Consider the following 20,239-nt stretch of genomic DNA (forward strand, 5'->3'; position numbering starts at 1 on the left):
ATCGCTGCTGAAAGACGACTGGAGCCGAGTTCAGTGAATTTGCCGACATGATTCGATCAGGAAAACTTAGTGTAGCTTCATTTGTCACTGATGTTTTTTTCTTTTTTTCTTTTCTTTTTAATTTCACAGCCTTCATTGACCGCTGAGCTTGCACAAGTCCAGGCTTTTTGCTGCCGCCAACATCCAAGTAGATAAAAAATAGTTTGGTTTCAATCTGAGACAAACATGAAAATATTTTCTCATGTCTGTCATAGTCTATTGCAATTTACATGGTAATTATGTACAATTATGTTCTCTTCATGTTTGACATGTGTTGTACAAGACAGAATGTGGTTTTAATGTCCTTTGATCAAATATTTCATAACACTCAAGATTGATGTTGAACATTCAGGGGGTTGGGGGAGCCGCGGTCTCAGGGTTATTATCCATCTTGTGAGAATTAAACCAGCCTAACTTTTTTATTGCTGGCATGATCACTCAATCATGATCGGACCCAAATATTTCTGTGTCCATTCTGGGATTTAAGTGTCGGTGCACTAGTAAAACCCACTGGAGACAAAGAGGAACATGGCTTTCACTGTACACTCAGGCTAATCTTCTATAAGACAAAGCCCCAAGGAGCAACATGAGGGCAATGTCCACGCCTAAATGGGCATGGTATGCAAATGGGGGGAGAAAAAAAAAAAAAAACCCTCAGAAGCCTTCAGCAGGAGTCTGAAGAGCAGCAGGACCGGCCCCCCCCATGAGAGGTTAGTGCCACTGGCTCTTAGTTCATCCCTTTTTATGCAGCAAGTTTTTTGTAATGGATTCGTCCACAGAGAGTAAAGTTGGTCAGACTCTAATGAAGGCTTATTCAAATGGGTTAAGATGGAGGCTGACCTTTTACTTTTCTTGACTTACTGTACTGACTGCAGTTACCACATGTATGACATTAGATAATGAGTTTGTTGCTATGCGTAACAGACAGGTTGTCACCATAGACACCGACACTGTCTCCTGGAAATATTTCATTAGATAAATAAATGTAATTGCTGCTTGTGGGAGGTTCTGTGGCGGAGGCGTTTTGAGGGGAGGATTGTTGTACAGTGAATGAAGGGTGTTGGTACTTTGACCCCTTGTTCCACCAGTCTGTCTGCATGTCAAAGTCCAAAACTCACACCATCGTTGTTTAAAAAATAACAAATCAAATCATTGAGAAACATGTCATTTTCAAGACAAAAAAAGAAGAGAAAAGCCATACCAGCACTACAGAACTTGTTCAATAGTTTCGGCTAATGAACCCTGTCTTAAAATGACAAATCACCCGAAACGAATAAACGATAACGATGACGTCAGTAAACATCTGTTGCTGTTGTTGTTGACGACAGTGTGTGTGGTGTGACTTGAGCGTGTCTCTAGGCCTGTTTTGTTGTAATGAGTAGTATGTGAGCTTGTGCTAATGAGAAAAAAGCAGTCCAGCACACATTTTTGTAGCTGCTTAGCTATAGTTTCCATATCTGACAAACTTGAAACTTTTTATATGCTTTTTTTTTATGACATCATAAACCATGTGTCCCTCCTGCTAAAAAAAATCCCCACTACACCACTGAAGCACTCATTTGTGCAGTTCATTCATTTATTGATTTAACCAAAACTACAATTTTCTCTAATCATAATTTAAAGGAGACATATTATGCCCCCTTTCCACAAATTAAAATAGTTCCCATGTGTCTTAAAGACATATCTGTGACATGCTTTGGTCAAAATACCCCAATGATCAAACATCACAGCTCTGTTCATCGTTCAGAACAGCTGGTTTCAGTGCCTGTACCTTTAAATGCAAATGACACTGCTCGCCCTGCCCCGCCCCTTCTACCAGTCCCAGGTAGGGGTGGGATTATGCAAATTCAAACCCTAATTACATCACTGGAAGACAACTAAGGGAACAACTCATAAAACCACGTGGATTTCAACCTAGGGAGCCTGCACATTACAGACTTTTTTGTCAATTCTCACATTTTGGGGGCCGGAAGGCAAGACAAACACCCAAATATATGTTAAAGAGCCTTCAAAAAGTGATATTTCCACAATATGTCCCCTTTAAGAGTTGTTATTATTGCCCTTCCACCATGGTGTAAAGATGCTCTTTTTGCTTTTACCTACAAACACGTCCCTGTGTCTTTGTAATTGAGAAACATAGGAGTGCACTAGTGGTGAGCTGCAGCCTTTACAGTACAGTATATTCCCAGTGTGAAGTATTCTTCCTGTAATCCTCTCTGCAGTGACGGTCATCTGAAACTGTACGAGGCGTAGTGTTTGAGGAGGTGTCTCCATCAATCACAGCAGAGAGTCCTTTGTGTAGTATTGCACCGAGCGTGGAGCTGTGTCAGCCTTCGTACCTGCACGGAGCCTCCACAGTGGCAGTGATGCACATGCTGTGTGGTCACCGGGACGGGGTCGAGGAAAGCAGCATGTGGAAGAGGTGGTTGTGGGCGGACAGACCTATAAATATGGTCAAGATGGCCGAACACGTGCTATACAAAGCTGTGTGTAGTGGTCCTTGTGTTAAACTTGTTGAACAAAACAGCTTTAAGTGATTTGCTCTGTCTCACTTCCACTCATTTTGTGCGTGCGTGTGTGTGTGTGTGGACTGCTTGTGGCAGTCTTCATCCCACGTACACGCACCACCTTTAAACTGTTCTGCTGCTCTTAGTAATCACATCTTTACCGAGGTGGAAAACAAGCAGCGGCTCTGTAACATGCTTATGATAGTGTGTGTGTGTGTGTGTGTGTGTGTTTGATGTGTATTCATTCAAGACAGGAGGTTGACACGGCCAACATGGCATCAACATCAAAGGCTTCTGATGTACACCATCGCATTTTAAAGAATGCATATATAGGTATATTTTAAAAATACATGTAAAACAAAGTTTGATTGACATTTTAAAGTCATGACAACCAAATCAAATAGCAAAATTATAGCAAAAAAAGAAAAAAATGTTATATAAAAATCAGGTACCGAAACAGGAGCAGTAAGTAATTAAAACATCAGCAAATATAAATTTGAACTTGCTGAAAGAGATCAGAAACCAGATGTTCAATTTGCTCTGAAACTCATTTCAGGATGATGAACCATAATTAAACAAACTCATTTCTCCACTTCAGTTCACACATGAAGAAGCTTTTCGACAAAACCTATTGAAAAGACCAGAAGTCACAAGAGTGAAATATCATTTTCAGATAATTGTTCACTTTAAAGGGATAGTTCACCCTAGAATGATATTTCGCTCATTATCTACTCACCCTCATGTTGACTAAGGGCTGGAAGAATTGTCAGAGTCCACCGTCCCTTCTCTTAGTTACAGGGGGTCTCGGCGTAGCAGTGCATTTCAATGCAACGGTTGCAAAGGGACACCAGAGCTCTTCGTAAAAAAACACACACAAAAAAACATCCAAATACCTCCATGATGCTCGTATGTAATGTCCGTCTTGTGCTGAAGCCCCAAATTGCGTAATTGTCCCGAAAAAAATTAAATAAGTCTATATTTTAAGCTTGTTTGTAGCGGAAGCTTCTCGAAGCTCCTCTTCCTGGTCCGTCCAAATATCGCGTGATTCGCAGTAACCGCACTGACGCCGGCGCAAATCACGCGAGATTTGGACGGACCAGGAAGAGGAGCTTCGAGAAGCTTCCGCTACAAACAAGCTTAAAATATAGACTTATTTAATTTTTTTCGGGACAATTACGCAATTTGGGGCTTCAGCACAAGACGGACATTACATACGAGCATCATGGAGGTATTTGGATGTTTTTTTGTGTGTGTTTTTTTACGAAGAGCTCTGGTGTCCCTTTGCAACCGTTGCATTGAAATGCACTGCTACGCCGAGACCCCCTGTAACTCAGAGAAGGGACGGTGGACTCTGATAATTCTTCCAGCCCTTAGTCAACATGAGGGTGAGTAGATAATGAGCGAAATATCATTCTAGGGTGAACTATCCCTTTAAGAGGGATGGCCTCTGACTCATATATGCTCCTCCACACTAAAGAGATAGTTCAACATTTTGGCAAATTGGCCCATTGCCATAATCCCTATAGTCATAGCAGTAGGTTCGTTACCTTTAATTGTCGGTGCAAGCTATTTTTAGAACGGCGGAGCAGAACCGCCAGCTGCTCAGAGCTACGCTACGGAGGCTAATGGGATTTCTTGGTTTCCCGCATCAAACTCATCAAAAACACAATCCAACAACTCCAAAACGCTGTCATGGACAAGTTGTGACCTTCACATTCACCACGGCAATTTTTTGGCAAGCGGTCTCTGCATTTGCCTCTAAAACAACTCAATCTTGTAACAGTCCGTTATTATCTCATAGCGTGGTGAATGTGCAGGTCACAACTTGTCCACGACAGCGTTTTGGAGTTGTTGGATTGTGTATTTGATGAGTTTGATGAGGGAAACCAAGAAATCCCATTAGCCTCCGTAGCGTAGCTCTGAGCAGCTCGCGGCTCTGCTCCACCGTTCTAAAAATAGCTTGCACCGACAATTAAAGGTAATGAACCTACTGCTATGACTATAGGGATTATGTAGCCTCGTAAACCAGCCTCTCGCGGAAATGCATTTCATTTCATTTCTCGGGAGAGTCTGGCCTCATTCCCCCTGTAAGCGTTTGGGGTGGGCGGGAGCTGGGCGGGAGTAGTAGCGTTGACAGACAACCCCATTCAGCCAATCAGCAAGTTGGTGTAGTGACGGGGCTTTGCACCAGTCGGTCCCTGATTGGCCAACGTGCTGTGTCAATCACAGCGGCGACGCTGATTGGCTCGGCCTTCTGAGGGTTTCAGGCCAAACACTTACAGCGGGGATGAGGCCAGACTCTCCCTCGGAATGAAATGAAATGCATTTCCGCGAGAGGCTGGTTTACGAGGCTAGGAATTATGGGCCAATTTGCTAAAATGTTGAATTATCTATCCCTTTAACAATATACCATACGTCACAGGCTTCTTCATATTTAGAGATATGTTATCAGAGTCAGCTTTGCACCTCGAAAAAAGAAAACACAAAGGCTCAGGCAGTTGTTGACACTCCTGCTACCTGGCTAGCAGCTAGCCTGGCCAGCAGTGGCAGCACAGCTAGCTGGCAGCGATACAGCCGGGGTTGTGTGGATGTGTGCTGGAAAGTGGAGCCAGGCCCCTCGGTCGTCTGTGTGTTCTAGTCGCCCGCCAGCGGCAATCAGAGTCATGCTGTAGCAGCCTTTCTGTGTGGAGTGTCAGGTTTTTTCAGATTCTGTTGGCCTGTGGGCAGAGGGACGGCAGATGTGATAACAAGGGACTCAGCATTTGTCAAATGATGCATGTTGTGTTCAGGAAGGCTACTCCTAGCAGTGGCGGCTGGTTCCCGCAGTGTCCTCCTCCTTTTTCATCCACCTCACCTACCGCCAGTTCAGGAACAGGATGCTTAAAGCTACAGCGATCAATATTTTCATATCAACAATGGGTCAGATTATTACCATGTGTGATGTGTGAGGAAGCACTTGTTGTGAAAAAAAACCCCACAGAGAGCAATCACACGACCGTGCAGTGCGGCTCAGCTCGGCTCAATGTCTTAGTTTTAAGGCCCATGACTTCATTGTTGTGGCTGATTCTCACTTGATCATATTCAGATGCAGAGTGCAGCTGGAAAAAAAAGCTAAAAAACTAATAAATCACAAAGAAAAACAAGTGTTTACTCAATAAAAAACAATTTGTCACAGTATTTGTTTTTGTACATGAGCCAGATCTCTCATATTCTGTATTTAACACATGTACAAATAAAAGAAAAAGAAGAAAGAAAAAAAAAACTGTTTATTTATATAGCACATTTCCTGCCAAGGGCAACTCAACAAGCTTCACAACCAAAATACAAAAATACAACACAAATGAGCAAAGCAAATAGATTGTACAGTTCTATACAGATAAAACACAGATATAAACATAAAATGTAAGTGTAAAACCAGACTGTACAGTAGTTTGAAGCATGAAATATTCATTAAACACCCTCCTATGATGAGAATTAAAATGTAGCATAGCCGAATATTCTTCCATAGTTGAAACCATGTCTGGAGAGAAACTTTAACTGTGCTTTAATAGCTGAGCTCTAGTGCCTCTCATTACTGTAACATGTTACTGTAAGGCATAACACTGCTGCCCAGCACCTAAAAACAGAAAGTAAGAGTTAGCAGGTGAACACAGTGGAGCAGTGGGAAGCTGGAGAGCCAGATAACTTCCCTCAGGAGACGGTGGAGATCAGAAGAGAGGTAAAAGAAAGGGAATATTATTGGACTCAGATTCATCAGGTTACATGACTTCATATAAATGTTTTATGCAATGCTTATGCAAATAGTGTTTGCTATTATGTTTGCTATAGAGGCAGAGTAATTACCAAAAGGTTACAGCCTGTGTGGATCTGTATTTACTCATTAGAATTTCATTTATGCAAAATTAGTTGAAGGCAAATGAAACGCATAACTCTTTAAGTTTGTTCACGACCAGTCCCAAGTCTGTACAATAGGTTTCAAAGCAACCGGTGATCCTTTTTCTTTCTTTTTTTTCAACTTTTTAAATAAGGTGAACCCTGTTGAGACTCTTTATTAACAGGAAGAAATAATCATATAGTTATTGCCAGCACAGCAGACAGCTTGATTCATAATAAAATGGGCAATTTCACCTAAATCCCCCCTTAGGGTAACTGGTAAACTAAGGAGGGATTTGATGTGAGGGGTATGAGAGCTGTGATGGTGTGTTATCAGCTGAGTAATTTGCTCTTGTATAAACATGAATTACTGTTATCTAAGTGCCCCCTGACAGCCGATTGGCTCCTCATTAGGCCTGTGTGAAATGAGATTAGCAACGAGCCTCTAAATTATGATCCAATCCCAGAACGCATAATCTCTCACACATATACCCTCCCTCTCTGTCTCTCCCCTTTTGTCTATTTCTGTCTTCTCGCTTTTTGTACCTCTTCTGCCTACTTCTCCCTTCCCCTCTCCCCTCCCCTCCTCTCCCCTCCCACCGCCCCTGTGGCTGCTCTTTCCTCGTCTCTCCTCACTTGACCTCTTGCTCTCCTTCCCCCCCTCTTCGCTCACACACACACACACACACACAGAGTGCAACTGCAGCGGGAGATCAGAGGAGTGCGTCTTCGACATGGAGCAGTACCGCAGCACCGGCAGTGGGGGGCGCTGCCTGAGCTGCAGAGACAACACCGCCGGGCCCCACTGCGAGCGCTGCAGAGAGAACCACCACAGGACGTCTCCGGAGCAGCGCTGCCTTCCCTGCAACTGCAACGTCAATGGTAAAAAAAAAACCTTAATTGTTTTGATAATAACTTAAGAGCCCTAATTATAATCCACGCCAACGTTATTACTCACTACTTTTGTCTTCTCTGGTATGAGCAAATTTAATTATGGTTCAATTGGAAAGCTGTATTGGCAACAATAAGGCACCATAAGTAAGATTTAAGCTACAGACCAAATGGAAAAAAAAGGACTCCAAAGATTAATTGTTGCAAATGTTATGGCCAAATGTTTTTAAATCATTAACAACACTGCTTTAATATTTAGTCTAACTCATCGACTGCTCAGCTGCCAAACCTTGCCTAAAAGTAGAATCTTTTCTAATCCATTATTTATACAATCTTGTTCCGCTCATGTCTTACGCATCTCATCAGATTCATCCTCGCTGTAGCTTCCCAAATGACCATTAAAGAAATCCATGACTTTCCTCAGCCGCACGCTGTTGTAAATTGATCCCGTTGACTCACCGAATGTTATCAGCGAAAGAGGCTCATTCCCGTTCATTAACCACAGCCTAATTTTGGGTGAAGGGACATTAAATGTTTGGCCTCCTAATTACGCCGTCCTCAGAGTAAAGAAGAGAGAAAGAACCAGCGGGAGAAATGAACAAATATACATTAGCTATCTTTTTCCTCGGACTGTCCTAAATAGCGTAAGGTGATTGCACAGAGCTGTTGAAGTCCATTATATTGATCAAAGGTTACAGCAGACTCCATCAGCCTTCCCTTTTCTCTCTCAGCTGGTCTTTTCTCTCCATTAACTAGAGATAGAGTCTACCAGCTTACAGTATATGGTTCAAGGTAATAGGCTGCTACAGTATGGTTATCTCTGGGTTCCGGTACAGGCCGTTCTGTTATCCACACCACGGACAAATTATTAATGATACATATTGACTCATTTCATGTAATTTACGAATAACATTTCACGGCTTCTGAGGTAGTCAATTTTCTTGAAATAGTCCTCTTCTTTCTCTTTTTTGTCCTTCTTCCATTTGTATACCCTTTACCATCTATTTTCTCCTTTTCTTCCCCGCACGATCCATCTGCTGTCCCTTTCAGGCTCGGTGAGTCTGCAGTGTGATGCGGAGGGAAGGTGTGCGTGTCGTGCCGGCGTGACAGGGGAGAAGTGTGACACGTGTCAGGCCGGCTTCCACTCGCTCGGTCCCGGCGGCTGCAGGTGAGCAACACGCACGTTCATAAAAAAAAACGCACTGACGTTACTAACACGCAGGGAGGGCGCACACAAGAAACAAGACAATAACAGGTTTAAAAATAAACCAAAAGACGTGGCAAAGAGATTCAGAGAAAGGAAGAGAAGATGTAAGTAGTCCAGTGAAACAGATGGATAAATAAATCTTCCCTGTTTTGCAGTAAACACCTAACTTTCCCCGAGTCTGAATCCATCAAACTACAAAGCAGCGGTAAACAAGAGGATTCTCATTTCTCAATGTGACGCCACTGTGAATTAGTGGCCTTCTTATCAGTGGGCACCAGGATGTGCCAAATACAGTATGAGAGTAAGAACCGCTCTAACAGCACAGACTGCTGTAATTTCCCACACGGAAACATGAACTGTGGGTAAATCAACGTTTCGATTCAATCAAGATTTCAGCAGAGCAAACATTTCAGTCTGACTCAGTACAGCGTCATTTCATCTCTGAAATTCCCACATCCTCCCTGACATCTTTGGTCATAATGAACATATTGTCAGAGTCCTTTGATCAATATTCATCTCCTAACTACAAATAATGCCCATTACATCCATCCCATCTGACAAGATAGCAGGACAGTGTTCACCAACACCCAATCAGATCAATGCCCATGAATCCACACTGCTTTTTATTTGTCTGTATTGAATGAAGCAAACTTGACGTATGATTGTTTTATTATGTAAATCTGTATTGTTTGCATTTAATTTCTAATGCAAAAATTTGTGCTAAACATTTAAGGTAATCCATAAGTTGACAGTAATAACTGGTTTATTATCTCAAATACATTTCATTGTACTACAAATAAGAAATTAGCTGTAGATTGAGATTTGTGTATTGTGAGGTTTTACTGTGACAAACACACAGTGGCGTTGCCGTGGCCTCCAGCTGCTGAACGCTGTGGAGCACTTAGCAGCTAAAAAGACAATTATTTGCACCAGAAGTTGATAGAAAACAAAAACAGAGAATAATCCACTTGCATAGGTAAAGCTACCAAAACCAGAGCCAAACGAATGCTATCATCTTCTGAACTTTTACATAGTTGAAATTAGAAAATGTGTTTGTTAGATTTGGCCTTAGAATCCAAATCTTTTGCAAAAAAATGTTGTTTTTCCACATCAGAACAAACTTTTCTTTGTACTTGTACAACCGTTTTGTTTGTATCACAGAGGTTTGACCTTAGTTTATTTTTCATATCACAATAGTTTTCAGTTTATTCCATTATTAGATGTATTACACAGAATTATAGGGTTTAAGATCCCTGTTAGCTGCAGCAAGAATTACATATACAGAAACATTCTAAAAGCAAAAAACCAAAAGAATCAAAAACATCAGTACATAACCATTATAAAAACTAAACTAAAAACAATGTGAGGTTTTTGCTTGATCTTAGGGAAGGAAAGCTAACCTCATCACAACAGATCCCACCCTGGCGAACAAAACCACTTATAAGAACACATTCATCCCCATAGCTACAAATATCTTATGTACTCTGATGCACTATACCACTTTACACACTTTACTTTTTTATGCTGGTTCATATAGTTGCTTTTAGGAATATACACTTTCTATTGTTTGTCTTTATGTCTGAGTGTTGCTGATTGTTTTATCTACAGGCAGCGTCAAAGAAAATGTCCTGTCAACAGTAAAGTTTTCTGACTCTGAAGTGAATCAGACCACCACTTCTTTGTTATTGCAACGTTGAACCAACACAGACCTGCTGCTGGTCGCTCTGAAATACACACAGCTCCAACTTTTTTTTCTTTGCTGTGTGTGAATCCCCCTCCTGCTGCATGTTGTCAGTGTTGCGGTCGGTCGGCCGGCGGTTCTGACCAACAGGAGAGCCAGATCTGGCGTTTGAAGATTACTTATGTACCATGTGGTCTCCTCTGTTACCATGGTGACTGGATCCGGCCTCGGTTGCCTTCAGAAAACTTCAGAGACGAGCTTTAGCTGCAGCCAAACCTCAAGGAGAAAAACCTAGCCTCAAAAACTTCTCTTCATGGGATAATTGAATGCTTAATGATTTGTATCTTAAGGTTGCTTTCTCTGACCAAAGTCCTCATACGTAGACTATTCATAGATCATTGACGGTTCAAATTAGCAATACTTTTTTCTAATTCATGAATGACATTGTGGTTGTTGTCGGTAAATGTTTCCACTTCCACGTTTGGTGTTTTCTCTCAGAAACAAATTAATTACTGATTGGAAAAATATCTCACAGTTGTCAGATTGAGGGGCTGATTACATAATTGAGTCGGCGGCGCTCTGAATAACAGCAAAATAGAAGAACATTTATTGAAGTATTGTTTTTCTGTGTTTGTGCTTGGCTCTGATTTTCATTGCCTCATTATGCTACAGAAGTAAGCTCAGTGGGTTAAACTGATTTTGACGATAGCCGCAGTTGCTTTCTTTCCTAAGATATGAGAGTGATTTACGTCTGGAGGTTTTGCACACTGACTTAAAGCAGAAGTGAGTGATATATTTGTGTTAATATAAGTCTTAAATAGTTATATCTTCCGACAGCAATCACTTACATAGAGTGTTTGGACCGAAACACGGGTCTGTCAGTCACTCTGCTCTGCTCTGAGCCGAAGAGAAAACATTTATCGTATCCTACAGTTTTTATCCAATGAGGAGAGAGAACGGCATGCAGGGCTGTGTGTGCAGCCAAGGGATGCCGTGAATGTGGTGACGTAGGGACGAGGACTGTTATGGTGCGTTCAAGGAAATTCGTAACTCGTGTTTTTCCGACCTGTGAAGTCGTACCAGTTCGATCCGGTACGAGTTCACGGGTCGGAAGTTACGAGTGGCCGTTATAGTGACTTTCACAAAACAGGTCGGAAAAACACGAGTGGGTTGCCTGGAACGCTACAAAATCGTAAGTTGTGACTTGAAGCTGTAATTTACGATTTCAAAAGCCTGCCTGGAACGCAGCATTAGCCAAAACGACCGGATCGCTTACTTCTGCTTTAACGTGGTCGGGGTGTTTTTTTTTTTTCTGCGTCCTTTGTTTTGCCGCGTGCCGACCTGCCGCCTGCATCTTGATGATGAAAAGAAAATTCCAACTTTCTCTGACCTGAGCACTCTACTACTAAGTGTGTGAGCAAATTGGGCAGCATTTAAATGCATATTGTAGTGCATGTGTGTGCGAGAGAAGTATGTTGTAGTATTTATATTCATAAGAAGTCCAAGCTGGCTCTCCCTGACCCCCTCCACCTGCCTAGGGAATGCTAAGTTGTGTTGGTGCTGAATCGCATCTCAATGACTGTTTGGTGTTAATATTATTTCTACCGCAGCGTAACTGTGCATACTGTGACAACAGGTAGCGCACTGACTGCTAAACACACACTTAGTTTTAGCTTTGATAAACAATGTGGATGAAAAGTTTTGATATTTATTCTTAAACATTTTTTTTTTTTACATGAATAATGCATCTAATGACGACACGTAGTGTGAGAAGGATCACTCATCGTCATGACCCCACAGACAATTACCTAACTCTGCAGGTTCCCCCGGCTCTGCTGCGCTTTTTAGCATCTCTCTGCTAATTGTTTAGATTTTTTCCAACCCCCCCAACTTCACCGTTCAGGTTCACTCTCACTGCTCTCGTTAAGTGTTGTTTCCAGGCAGCTAATAGCTCGAAAAAACCCATTATACTACACTCCCTGTCCAGCAGCAAAGTTAGTGAGTAGCTTGCAAACTTAGTGGAACATTTAAGAAGACACTAGGTAAAGATAAAGAGACAGATATTTTTCCCAGGAGCTGTCGAGTTTACTCTGTATAAGAGTTCAAGAAGAGTTCAAGAGTTCAAGATTTCTTTTTTTATCATTATACACACACAATAAGATTTACTTTGATTCCTCTCGGCTTTAAAATATACTGTACCTGGGTTACTCCATACCTGATGGGGAGTTGTTAGCATATTTGGCTTAATACAGTACATGAGAACATGTCACTGCTGTTTTAACACTTTATTTTCACCACCCAAAACTTGCTAAAAACATAAATTAATTTAGTTTTAACGCTTTATATGGCACTCATTTAAATGCTTGGAAATTCAAAATTTCAACCATTAATGAGGTTATTAAAAGAGTTCACTTCAAAATGTTTCTGCAAATCAGGATCACTGAAGTAGCTATATGTCGTTCGTTCTTCACCCTTTAAAGGCACCGATAATACTTTTTCCAATTAAGTTAATGGAATATTATGGATACAATACAATACAAGTCTGTAAAAGAAAAAATTGCAAAAATACTTTGATTAACCTTAAATAACTACATTTATTTGTCAAAAATGAGTTACCTAATGTAGTTACTTGCTCAATAAAGGGTCAAAGCAGTTGTTTCTAAGTTTTGTGTTTGCTACACGGCCAAGAACTGGTATTGTTGACTCTTCCTATAAGTCAGTTAGCCCCACCTCAGCCCGTCTTGTGACTTTCCAATAACGACTCGCTGTAGTTTCAGATCTCCTCTTAAGACATAGCACTGCCCAGGGGTGGCATCACGGGCTCTTATTGTACTCTATAGATAATGATCGCTGAAGTTCTTATCAAGGGAAAATCACCACCTGCTTTTGCCAAGCAACCTTGTTCGACTGCAGAGAAAACGTACAAACAGCCTCTTTAAAGTGATGTTCAAGAAAGCAATAGCTCCAATGAATAAAATCCTAAATTAAGCCGCTCATTTTGTATAAGTAACGAATGCATAAATCAATATGTGCAATACTGTAGTTGAATGTTAGATTTCCCCCGAAATGTACTGCTCTCTACAATGGTTTTTCAGCACATATGTGTATGTGTACACACTTGTCAACATGTATGCACACTCACACATCCACACATTTTTCTCTCATTCAAGCAGCAAAATCAGCCTGTTGAGTTGAGGTGTGAATTACTCAGACCACTGGAGCAGAACCAAGCAGCGACGGCTTGCCTGAGGATAATTGAATTATTCGTAATAGCACGTCATTAAAAAGTAGATTCTGTGTTACAGTTTCAAACAAAAGTAATCAATCAATGAAGGTGATCAAACGCATTTCAACATAATCCAGGACCCCGCTGACCCGCGTTACCTTCTCACCGGCTTTTATCAAGGTTGTTTTCGGCGCAGCCTCTGAATTTTGCATGATGGATTGTGTGCTATCAAGCATCTCGCAGTTGATCATTTTTAACAAGAAACACTTGTTGTTGCGTTTTTAATTCAGCGTGAGGATGACACAAACACATTGTCAGGGTCAGCTCAGTTGTTTTGGAAGCCCAGGTAGGTTCAAACCTCAAGACAAGACAAGACAAGACAAGACAAGACAAGGATCCCTGTTGGTGAAGAGTCCTTGAGCAAGACACCCCACCGGGTTGTAGAGTTGCTGTTGCGGAGCTGACCATCTGTGAAGTGGGGGTGGGGGTGGGGGGTGGGGCCTGCAAACAGAGAATATACCCGGCCTTATGCATAACATTAACTTGTCCTTGTCTTAGACATTCTTGGTTCTTCTCTCACAACAACACACACACACATACACACACATACACTCACGCTCTCTCTCATCTTCACATCCCACTCTGCTTCCAGGCCGTGTGAGTGTGACCCCAGCGGGAGCGTGGACCACTGCTCTCCTCTGGATGGACGCTGTCACTGCAAGCCCAACGTGGAGGGACAGGCCTGTGACAGGTGCGTTATAACCATAAGCTTGCCGCTTGCGTCATCAATGTGCGTACATGACCTGTGGTTACCTAGGCAACTGCACAGTGGAACAATTGAAGACAGTGAAGAAGTGTTTCATCTATTTTTTTTTTCTTTTTTCTCAACAGAATCTAATGGTTTTGATCATGTCTTTTTGTTTTAATCACTTTGATTAGTACTCCTAGATTCAGTATTCATGTCTAATTTGTTTATTTAAATTATATATAAAGTATATCACACCCAGTGGGTCCTATAGGTGCAGCAGAAAGCCAAAAAGAAAAATGATTTGGGGATTATTTGTTGAAAAATGTTGAGACTATCCGTCATTTTGACTCCTTGGACGGCGGCTGTGACTGTTACAATATGTCAATAACCAAGTCTGTGCTTCTCCCTGTCTGTTTCTATCTTGTTCTCTCTGGGATGCAGGATCAAACAGATAAACTCACTGTGACATTAGCAATACACACAGCCCCAGGTCTCCAACTACTGAATAATTCTGTGCTCCCTGTTTGTTGACTTTTTTTTTTCTTTTTTTGCTGATTTCATGGCTCGTTGAGCAGGCCCCTCTCCTGTGTAATGTGACTAGTGTAGTGGCTGATTTTTAGCAGTGTTCCCCTTCCCACCCATATGCCAGCTAGTGTCTGTAGGTCAGAGCTCAGGGTCTCTGCAGCTGAGCTCCATTCGGTCTGTTCCTCCTTAACTCCGCAGTCTGCAGCAGCAACCGGCACCCCCCTCCCCCACCCCCCCCCCCCCCCCCCACACGACTGCTGCAGCGAGAACAACTTAAAGAGATTAGTGAGAATAACACCACGCCGGCGAGGATGTGGCAAATAGCTGCACTGAAACGTGTGTGCAGGATCTGCATGTTAATAACTTTTTTAATGCATGAGACTTTATGTGTGTGTGTGTGTGTGTGTGTGTGTGTGTGTGCCTTACAGATGCAAGCCTGGCTTCTTCAACTTAGAACAAGAAAACCCAGCAGGCTGCCAAGCTTGTTTCTGCTTCGGCCACTCCCTGGCCTGCTCTTCGTCGGGTCACTACGCTGCTGTCAACATCACCTCTGACTTTATGGAAGGTATAATGTCACAGGCGCAGCAGCCATTAGTCAGGTCCTGTTGTTAACGAGATACTGAGATGAAATTGAAATTAACAAGACCGGTAATGTTTCTTTTGTTCCCTCTGAACGATCGTCCTCATAAATCAGGAGACGGCATTAATCAGAGAGTAAAACAGTCTGGACACATTCCCAATTAAAACACAAACACTTATACACATATTTATCACATACAGGCTGATGTTCATTGATTTGAAAAGGAAAAAAGGATCAGTGATTCATGTCTTGACGTGTCCTCTTTAACCTCCAGATCAGGACGGCTGGGTGGGAGAGTTCACTGGGGGGCAGGAGCATCCCCTGCTGTGGAAGGAAGGTGAAGTCTACCTGCTGCCTCTTAGTGAGGAAGACGTCGGCTTCTACAAAGCTCCCGGTGAGTCGAGAAGAAAAATTAACAGCGAATTTGAATTGGATAGATGAGGACAAATCATTCCCTCAGCTCGGGTCAAACGGATGGGTCACAACCCCCCCAAGAAGACGACGTGCGAGTGTTTCCACCATTAGCTGATAAATCTGCATTTGTTTCTCTTCTAGCAAATTTGTAAATTATATTAGTGTTCGTAGAGCATCTGTAATAACCAAAGCTTGTTCCTGTTGTTCCTGACTGAGATTAATCATGGTCTTTGGCAGTCGGTCATACGGCGGTTATTCTGACACCATTTCTTCCAGGCCCTTATCAGAGCCATTAGAAGATAAGGGAATAATCTGGCCCAGCTACAGGACTTAGGGGCCATTTCTATCAGCTGCCCCTGCAGCAAATGCCTGATGGAATTGGATGTCTTGGCCATGCTGGAGAAGCAACAAAGTGAAAATTGGCTTGGTTTCTTCTTGTCCTGCACTAAGTCGGTTCTAGGCATCAACTCGCATTCCCCTTTTGGCCGCCGTGCAGCGAAGTCCTCCAGCCAGAAGCAAAACAGGAGCAATCTCATTAGCTCCACATCCTGGAGGTTTTAATGCCCCAAAACGCGCAGCGATCACAAAGAACGACTCCATTTGGAGGCATCCTTTTTTTAGAACGATGACATGCTCGCAGCTGAAAAGAGGATGTGGCAAAGCCTGGTGGTCAGGCATAATTTGCAGAATGTCATTAATGAATGCACAGCTAGACGTGCAGAAGTTGTGTGTGTATATACATGTGACACGAGCACAGGACCATAATGAACACTTTGCACGCTCTTCCATATATATGCAATTATAAATGTACATAGTTAATAATAATGTGTTTTTTTTAAGTTGCTTTCTTCTTCACAGAGTCTATGGTGATGTCTCTGTAGGCCACACAGATTAGTGGCCCAACTGGCCAAGAGCAGCTTTGTGGCAGGCTGCTTATCTACTTCGCCCAGTGCTTGTTTATGTTGTTTCTCCACATAATAAATGCACAAATCTATTGCCTTGCCATCCCTATTAATGATCTCATTTTCTCTCGCCTCTTTCTTTTCTTTTTTTTTTTTTCCTGTAGTGGTGCATGTGTATAGTTAATTTAAAGATTAGACCGGAGCGGCAGAGGCTTTGGAAGTATAGCTCTGGAATTCTCCCTCACGCCGCCGCCGCTGCTCTTTTTCGCTTTTAACTCTGAAATCCCCTCCACTGTGTTCCTCAACAAAGTGAAGAGATAATTCTGAGTGACAGCTCCATGTCAAACATCATACGAACCGCAACGCCTGTGATTCCCATGAACGCATTTGTCCCCGTACAGTAGTTTGTCGTGGGCTTAAGCCGCCACATAGAGGGACGGGATTCAATCATCGATTTTTTTCTTTTCTTTTCTTTTCTTTTTCTCCCCAAACCGGGGAGGCAAGAGGGAGATGAGTGTTTGGGAATCTGCGTTGCTCACCTGGCTTGAGAAATATTAGCTGATGTCACAGACTCAGGGAGACAGGGAGAGAGAGATGTGAAAGGAAATAAGGCGAGGCAATGGATTCCTCTTGACAGCGAGGCCGGTGTTGTGCCTACGTCAGTCAGGCAAGTCGGAGTTGCTCCCTCTTCTTCCCGTGTCCTCCCTTCACTACCAGTGTGTCAAGTGATAAATCTATGTAGGTAGGTTTGAGCGAATGCGAACGCCAAATGTTTATGTGCATGCTCCCGGGAACACTCCTGATCCTGGACATCTGCTTGACGGTTGACACAGGCGGAGTTCGAGTCCCCGCGGTGACTCGACAGCCTGAACACTTGAGCGCAGCTGCCAGGAACTATCATAGACAAACATGAAGTACCTCCCTAAACAGTTGCTTTGACCTGCCTCCAACGGCCGTGGTCACCACTTGAATCTGCTGGACAGTAACCGCGGCGCTCTTGGCTGAGCCGGCGCTTCACGCTGAAGGGGACTTCATCGAACATGAATCCTTAGAGCCATCTGTTGGGGAGCTGGGAATGTTGATCCTTTTCCGTATGTGCTGCACAGGCCAACCTGCTAAAGCCCGGAGCAGCAGGGAGACTGAAATAAAAAAAGAGGAAAAAGCAGGAGAAGAAGAAGAAGAAGGGAAAAGAAGATAGACAGAATTTTAATGAAATAACCCTCTAGTAGAAGGCAAGACAGCAGCATATGGCTGCTCTTGTGTTCAGCTGGAGAGCAGAGGAGGGAAGGAAGAGCAAAGATCCACGAGAGCAGCTCCCGGCTACCTGTCACTCCGATTCAAGCGGCAATTGCTGCTTCACACAACCTGAGTGCTACCTGCATGCAGGCCTGCATGTAATCCAGTCTGGAGGCCTTGTCAACTGGAAGGATTCAGCAAAACAGAAAGGAGATGCACCAAAGGGAAATGAGAAAATTGAGTGGGTTAGGATCAGAGCTGGAGGAAGGGAGAGAATAAAAACCTGGAATATGGAGCGCCGGGGAAAAGAAGCTGGGATGAAGTCAGCTGGCTGGAGTGGGAGAGGAAAGAGTTTGATATGCTCAAGTCGACACAAACTCAGGTGTGCAATAGTTTATCAGGTTATATTTTGAGGTCTCTTCATATTGCTACATAGCCTACCTTAGCATTAACATTATCTTGAAGAGAAGTTGCAAGTTCAGCATCAAACTTCATTCCTCTCTCCAGCAGTGGGAAGCAACCTCACTGTTAAAGAAACCCAGAGGAGTTTGCTTTTGGTTGTAAAAGAGTCTCATATTAATGTGGATGAATCTTCGTTACCCACACTTGTTAATGGGTCCATTTTCGATTCATATACTGTATCTTGGTCTTTATAGTTATTTTGATATTATTTAGTGGTTGACTCGCCCAGCATTTCCTAGTTTTGGTTTTCCGGCCGCCGGATCGCCGTTTATGGTCGGAACTACGACGGTATCTGATCGTCTTTGAACCTGATTAATGAAAGCATTCTTGGCAAATATTTTTGCTTTCATCCGTCTTGCAAGAATTTCACTGTGCACGCGGAGGCTCACGGGAAATGTGGTGTGAAAACACTTTGCTCTCCGAAACTCCTCACAGTCCCTTTAACTCTTGTCTATTCTTCTACTGAAGTTCGCCAGCAAGACAGCTTTCCACAGTTCGTCTCATCACTTCCCAAACAAAGCGCTGCTCAGGTGATAATCACTGCCACTCGCTCCTGGCGAGACACCACCGTTTTTGGCAGAGAAAAGTTATTTACACCCCCCCTTAATTACATGAATGTCAAATTCCTGCTTAACTGTGTTTTAATTGTCAAGACAAGTTAAAACAATCACAGACATAACAACTTTATGAAACCTCTCCTCATAAGCTTTAGTTATGACTGAACTTTTGACTTGCACCTGTGGCAGCGCGCCCACGCCAACAAAGCACTTTGAGGTCTACGCACACACACACACCCTCTATTAAAAGAACAGTATGACTCCCTCATTTGCATTTTGGGCAAAACCTCTTTTGTGTGGGTTGGACGAGGACCCTCAGAGCCGAGACCAGTCCTCAGAGCTGATCTCTGCTCCCACTCCATTCCTAGTTCACTCTGCTCTGCACTCCACCCTCCCTCCTCCGTTACCTACAGTTTCGTAGGCGCTCTGCATATGCATGTGTGCATATGTCCTGTATATTGCTCCGGCGTTGCCCTTGAATATGAATGAAACTTCATGAAGTATAATGATATTGCGGGTCACGTATGCCTGTGTGACTGCAGGCGGTGCAGGTTCAGTGTTCTGACAGTGTTGGACCTGTTAAAAAAGTTTAAAGTTTGTCTGTCCAGTCTTTGCCCTCAGACTGTCTGCACGGTGGTCGATGTTAGAGCCTCAGTGGGACTTTGAGTTTGTGTGAGGCGGCTGCGATTTAATTGAAATGGAGTTTATTTAATTTGGTTTGAGCAAAATCTAAACCCCGGATTGATCGTGAACTCCTCCACCGCTCCCCAAAAGTTATACAGGCATCTATCACTTGTCGGGATGGCAGCTCTCTGTGTTATTGGGTGGGAGTCAACAGCAGTGCACTCAGTGGACTTCAGACCGATCATAGAAAGAGAAGGGAAATAGAGCAGCACAGACTGATGCATTGGATCATTTCTCTTCTATTCCTCCATATGTTTATTCAAGTAAATGCATCTTTTATTTGGACTAACCCTGGACTGCAGCATTTGAATTTATCACCAATTAGATTGTTGATATTTTTTCACTTTTAAGAGCCCAAGCTGGCATTTTAAAGGAGTTAGGTTTAGTCCAAACAGCAGTCGCAAACCCTAAGATCTTCACTGTGCAATAATAAGCCGACAGCAAACAACAACTGGAGAAGCTCAAAGCATGGAGGATGCTTTGTATTTTGCCTAAACATCTTTAGAGTAACCACCTACCTCTGCCTCTAAAACCTCATAAAAATGTCATATTCTGTTATTTTAAATTGTGCAAAAAAAAGCAAAGAGCAAAGACGGCAAGTTTATACATACCGGTGTGACTATGTTAGGCACACTGAGTACCCCTGTCTCTAACAATTTATTTTTTCTTCTGGTTTAACACATAGGATATGACCCTAGGTGGTGCTT

General features: G+C 42.8%; 1 protein-coding gene across 1 annotated transcript in view; it reads left to right on the forward strand.

Annotated features, from left to right (window-relative positions):
- The window catches only part of lamc3 (laminin, gamma 3), a gene marked incomplete at both ends in the record, with an annotated part of 111,749 nt that overhangs the window by 40,777 nt on the left and 50,733 nt on the right, over positions 1-20,239 (forward strand). The window contains 5 exons of the mRNA XM_083983926.1: positions 7,113-7,301; positions 8,361-8,478; positions 14,077-14,175; positions 15,126-15,262; positions 15,552-15,671. Coding sequence (XP_083840052.1) covers positions 7,113-7,301; positions 8,361-8,478; positions 14,077-14,175; positions 15,126-15,262; positions 15,552-15,671 — 663 coding nt within the window. The remainder of the gene's footprint in view (positions 1-7,112; positions 7,302-8,360; positions 8,479-14,076; positions 14,176-15,125; positions 15,263-15,551; positions 15,672-20,239) is intronic.

Source organism: Trachurus trachurus (assembly GCF_905171665.1).
Source record: "Trachurus trachurus genome assembly, chromosome: 12".
Classification (NCBI taxonomy): domain Eukaryota; kingdom Metazoa; phylum Chordata; class Actinopteri; order Carangiformes; family Carangidae; genus Trachurus; species Trachurus trachurus.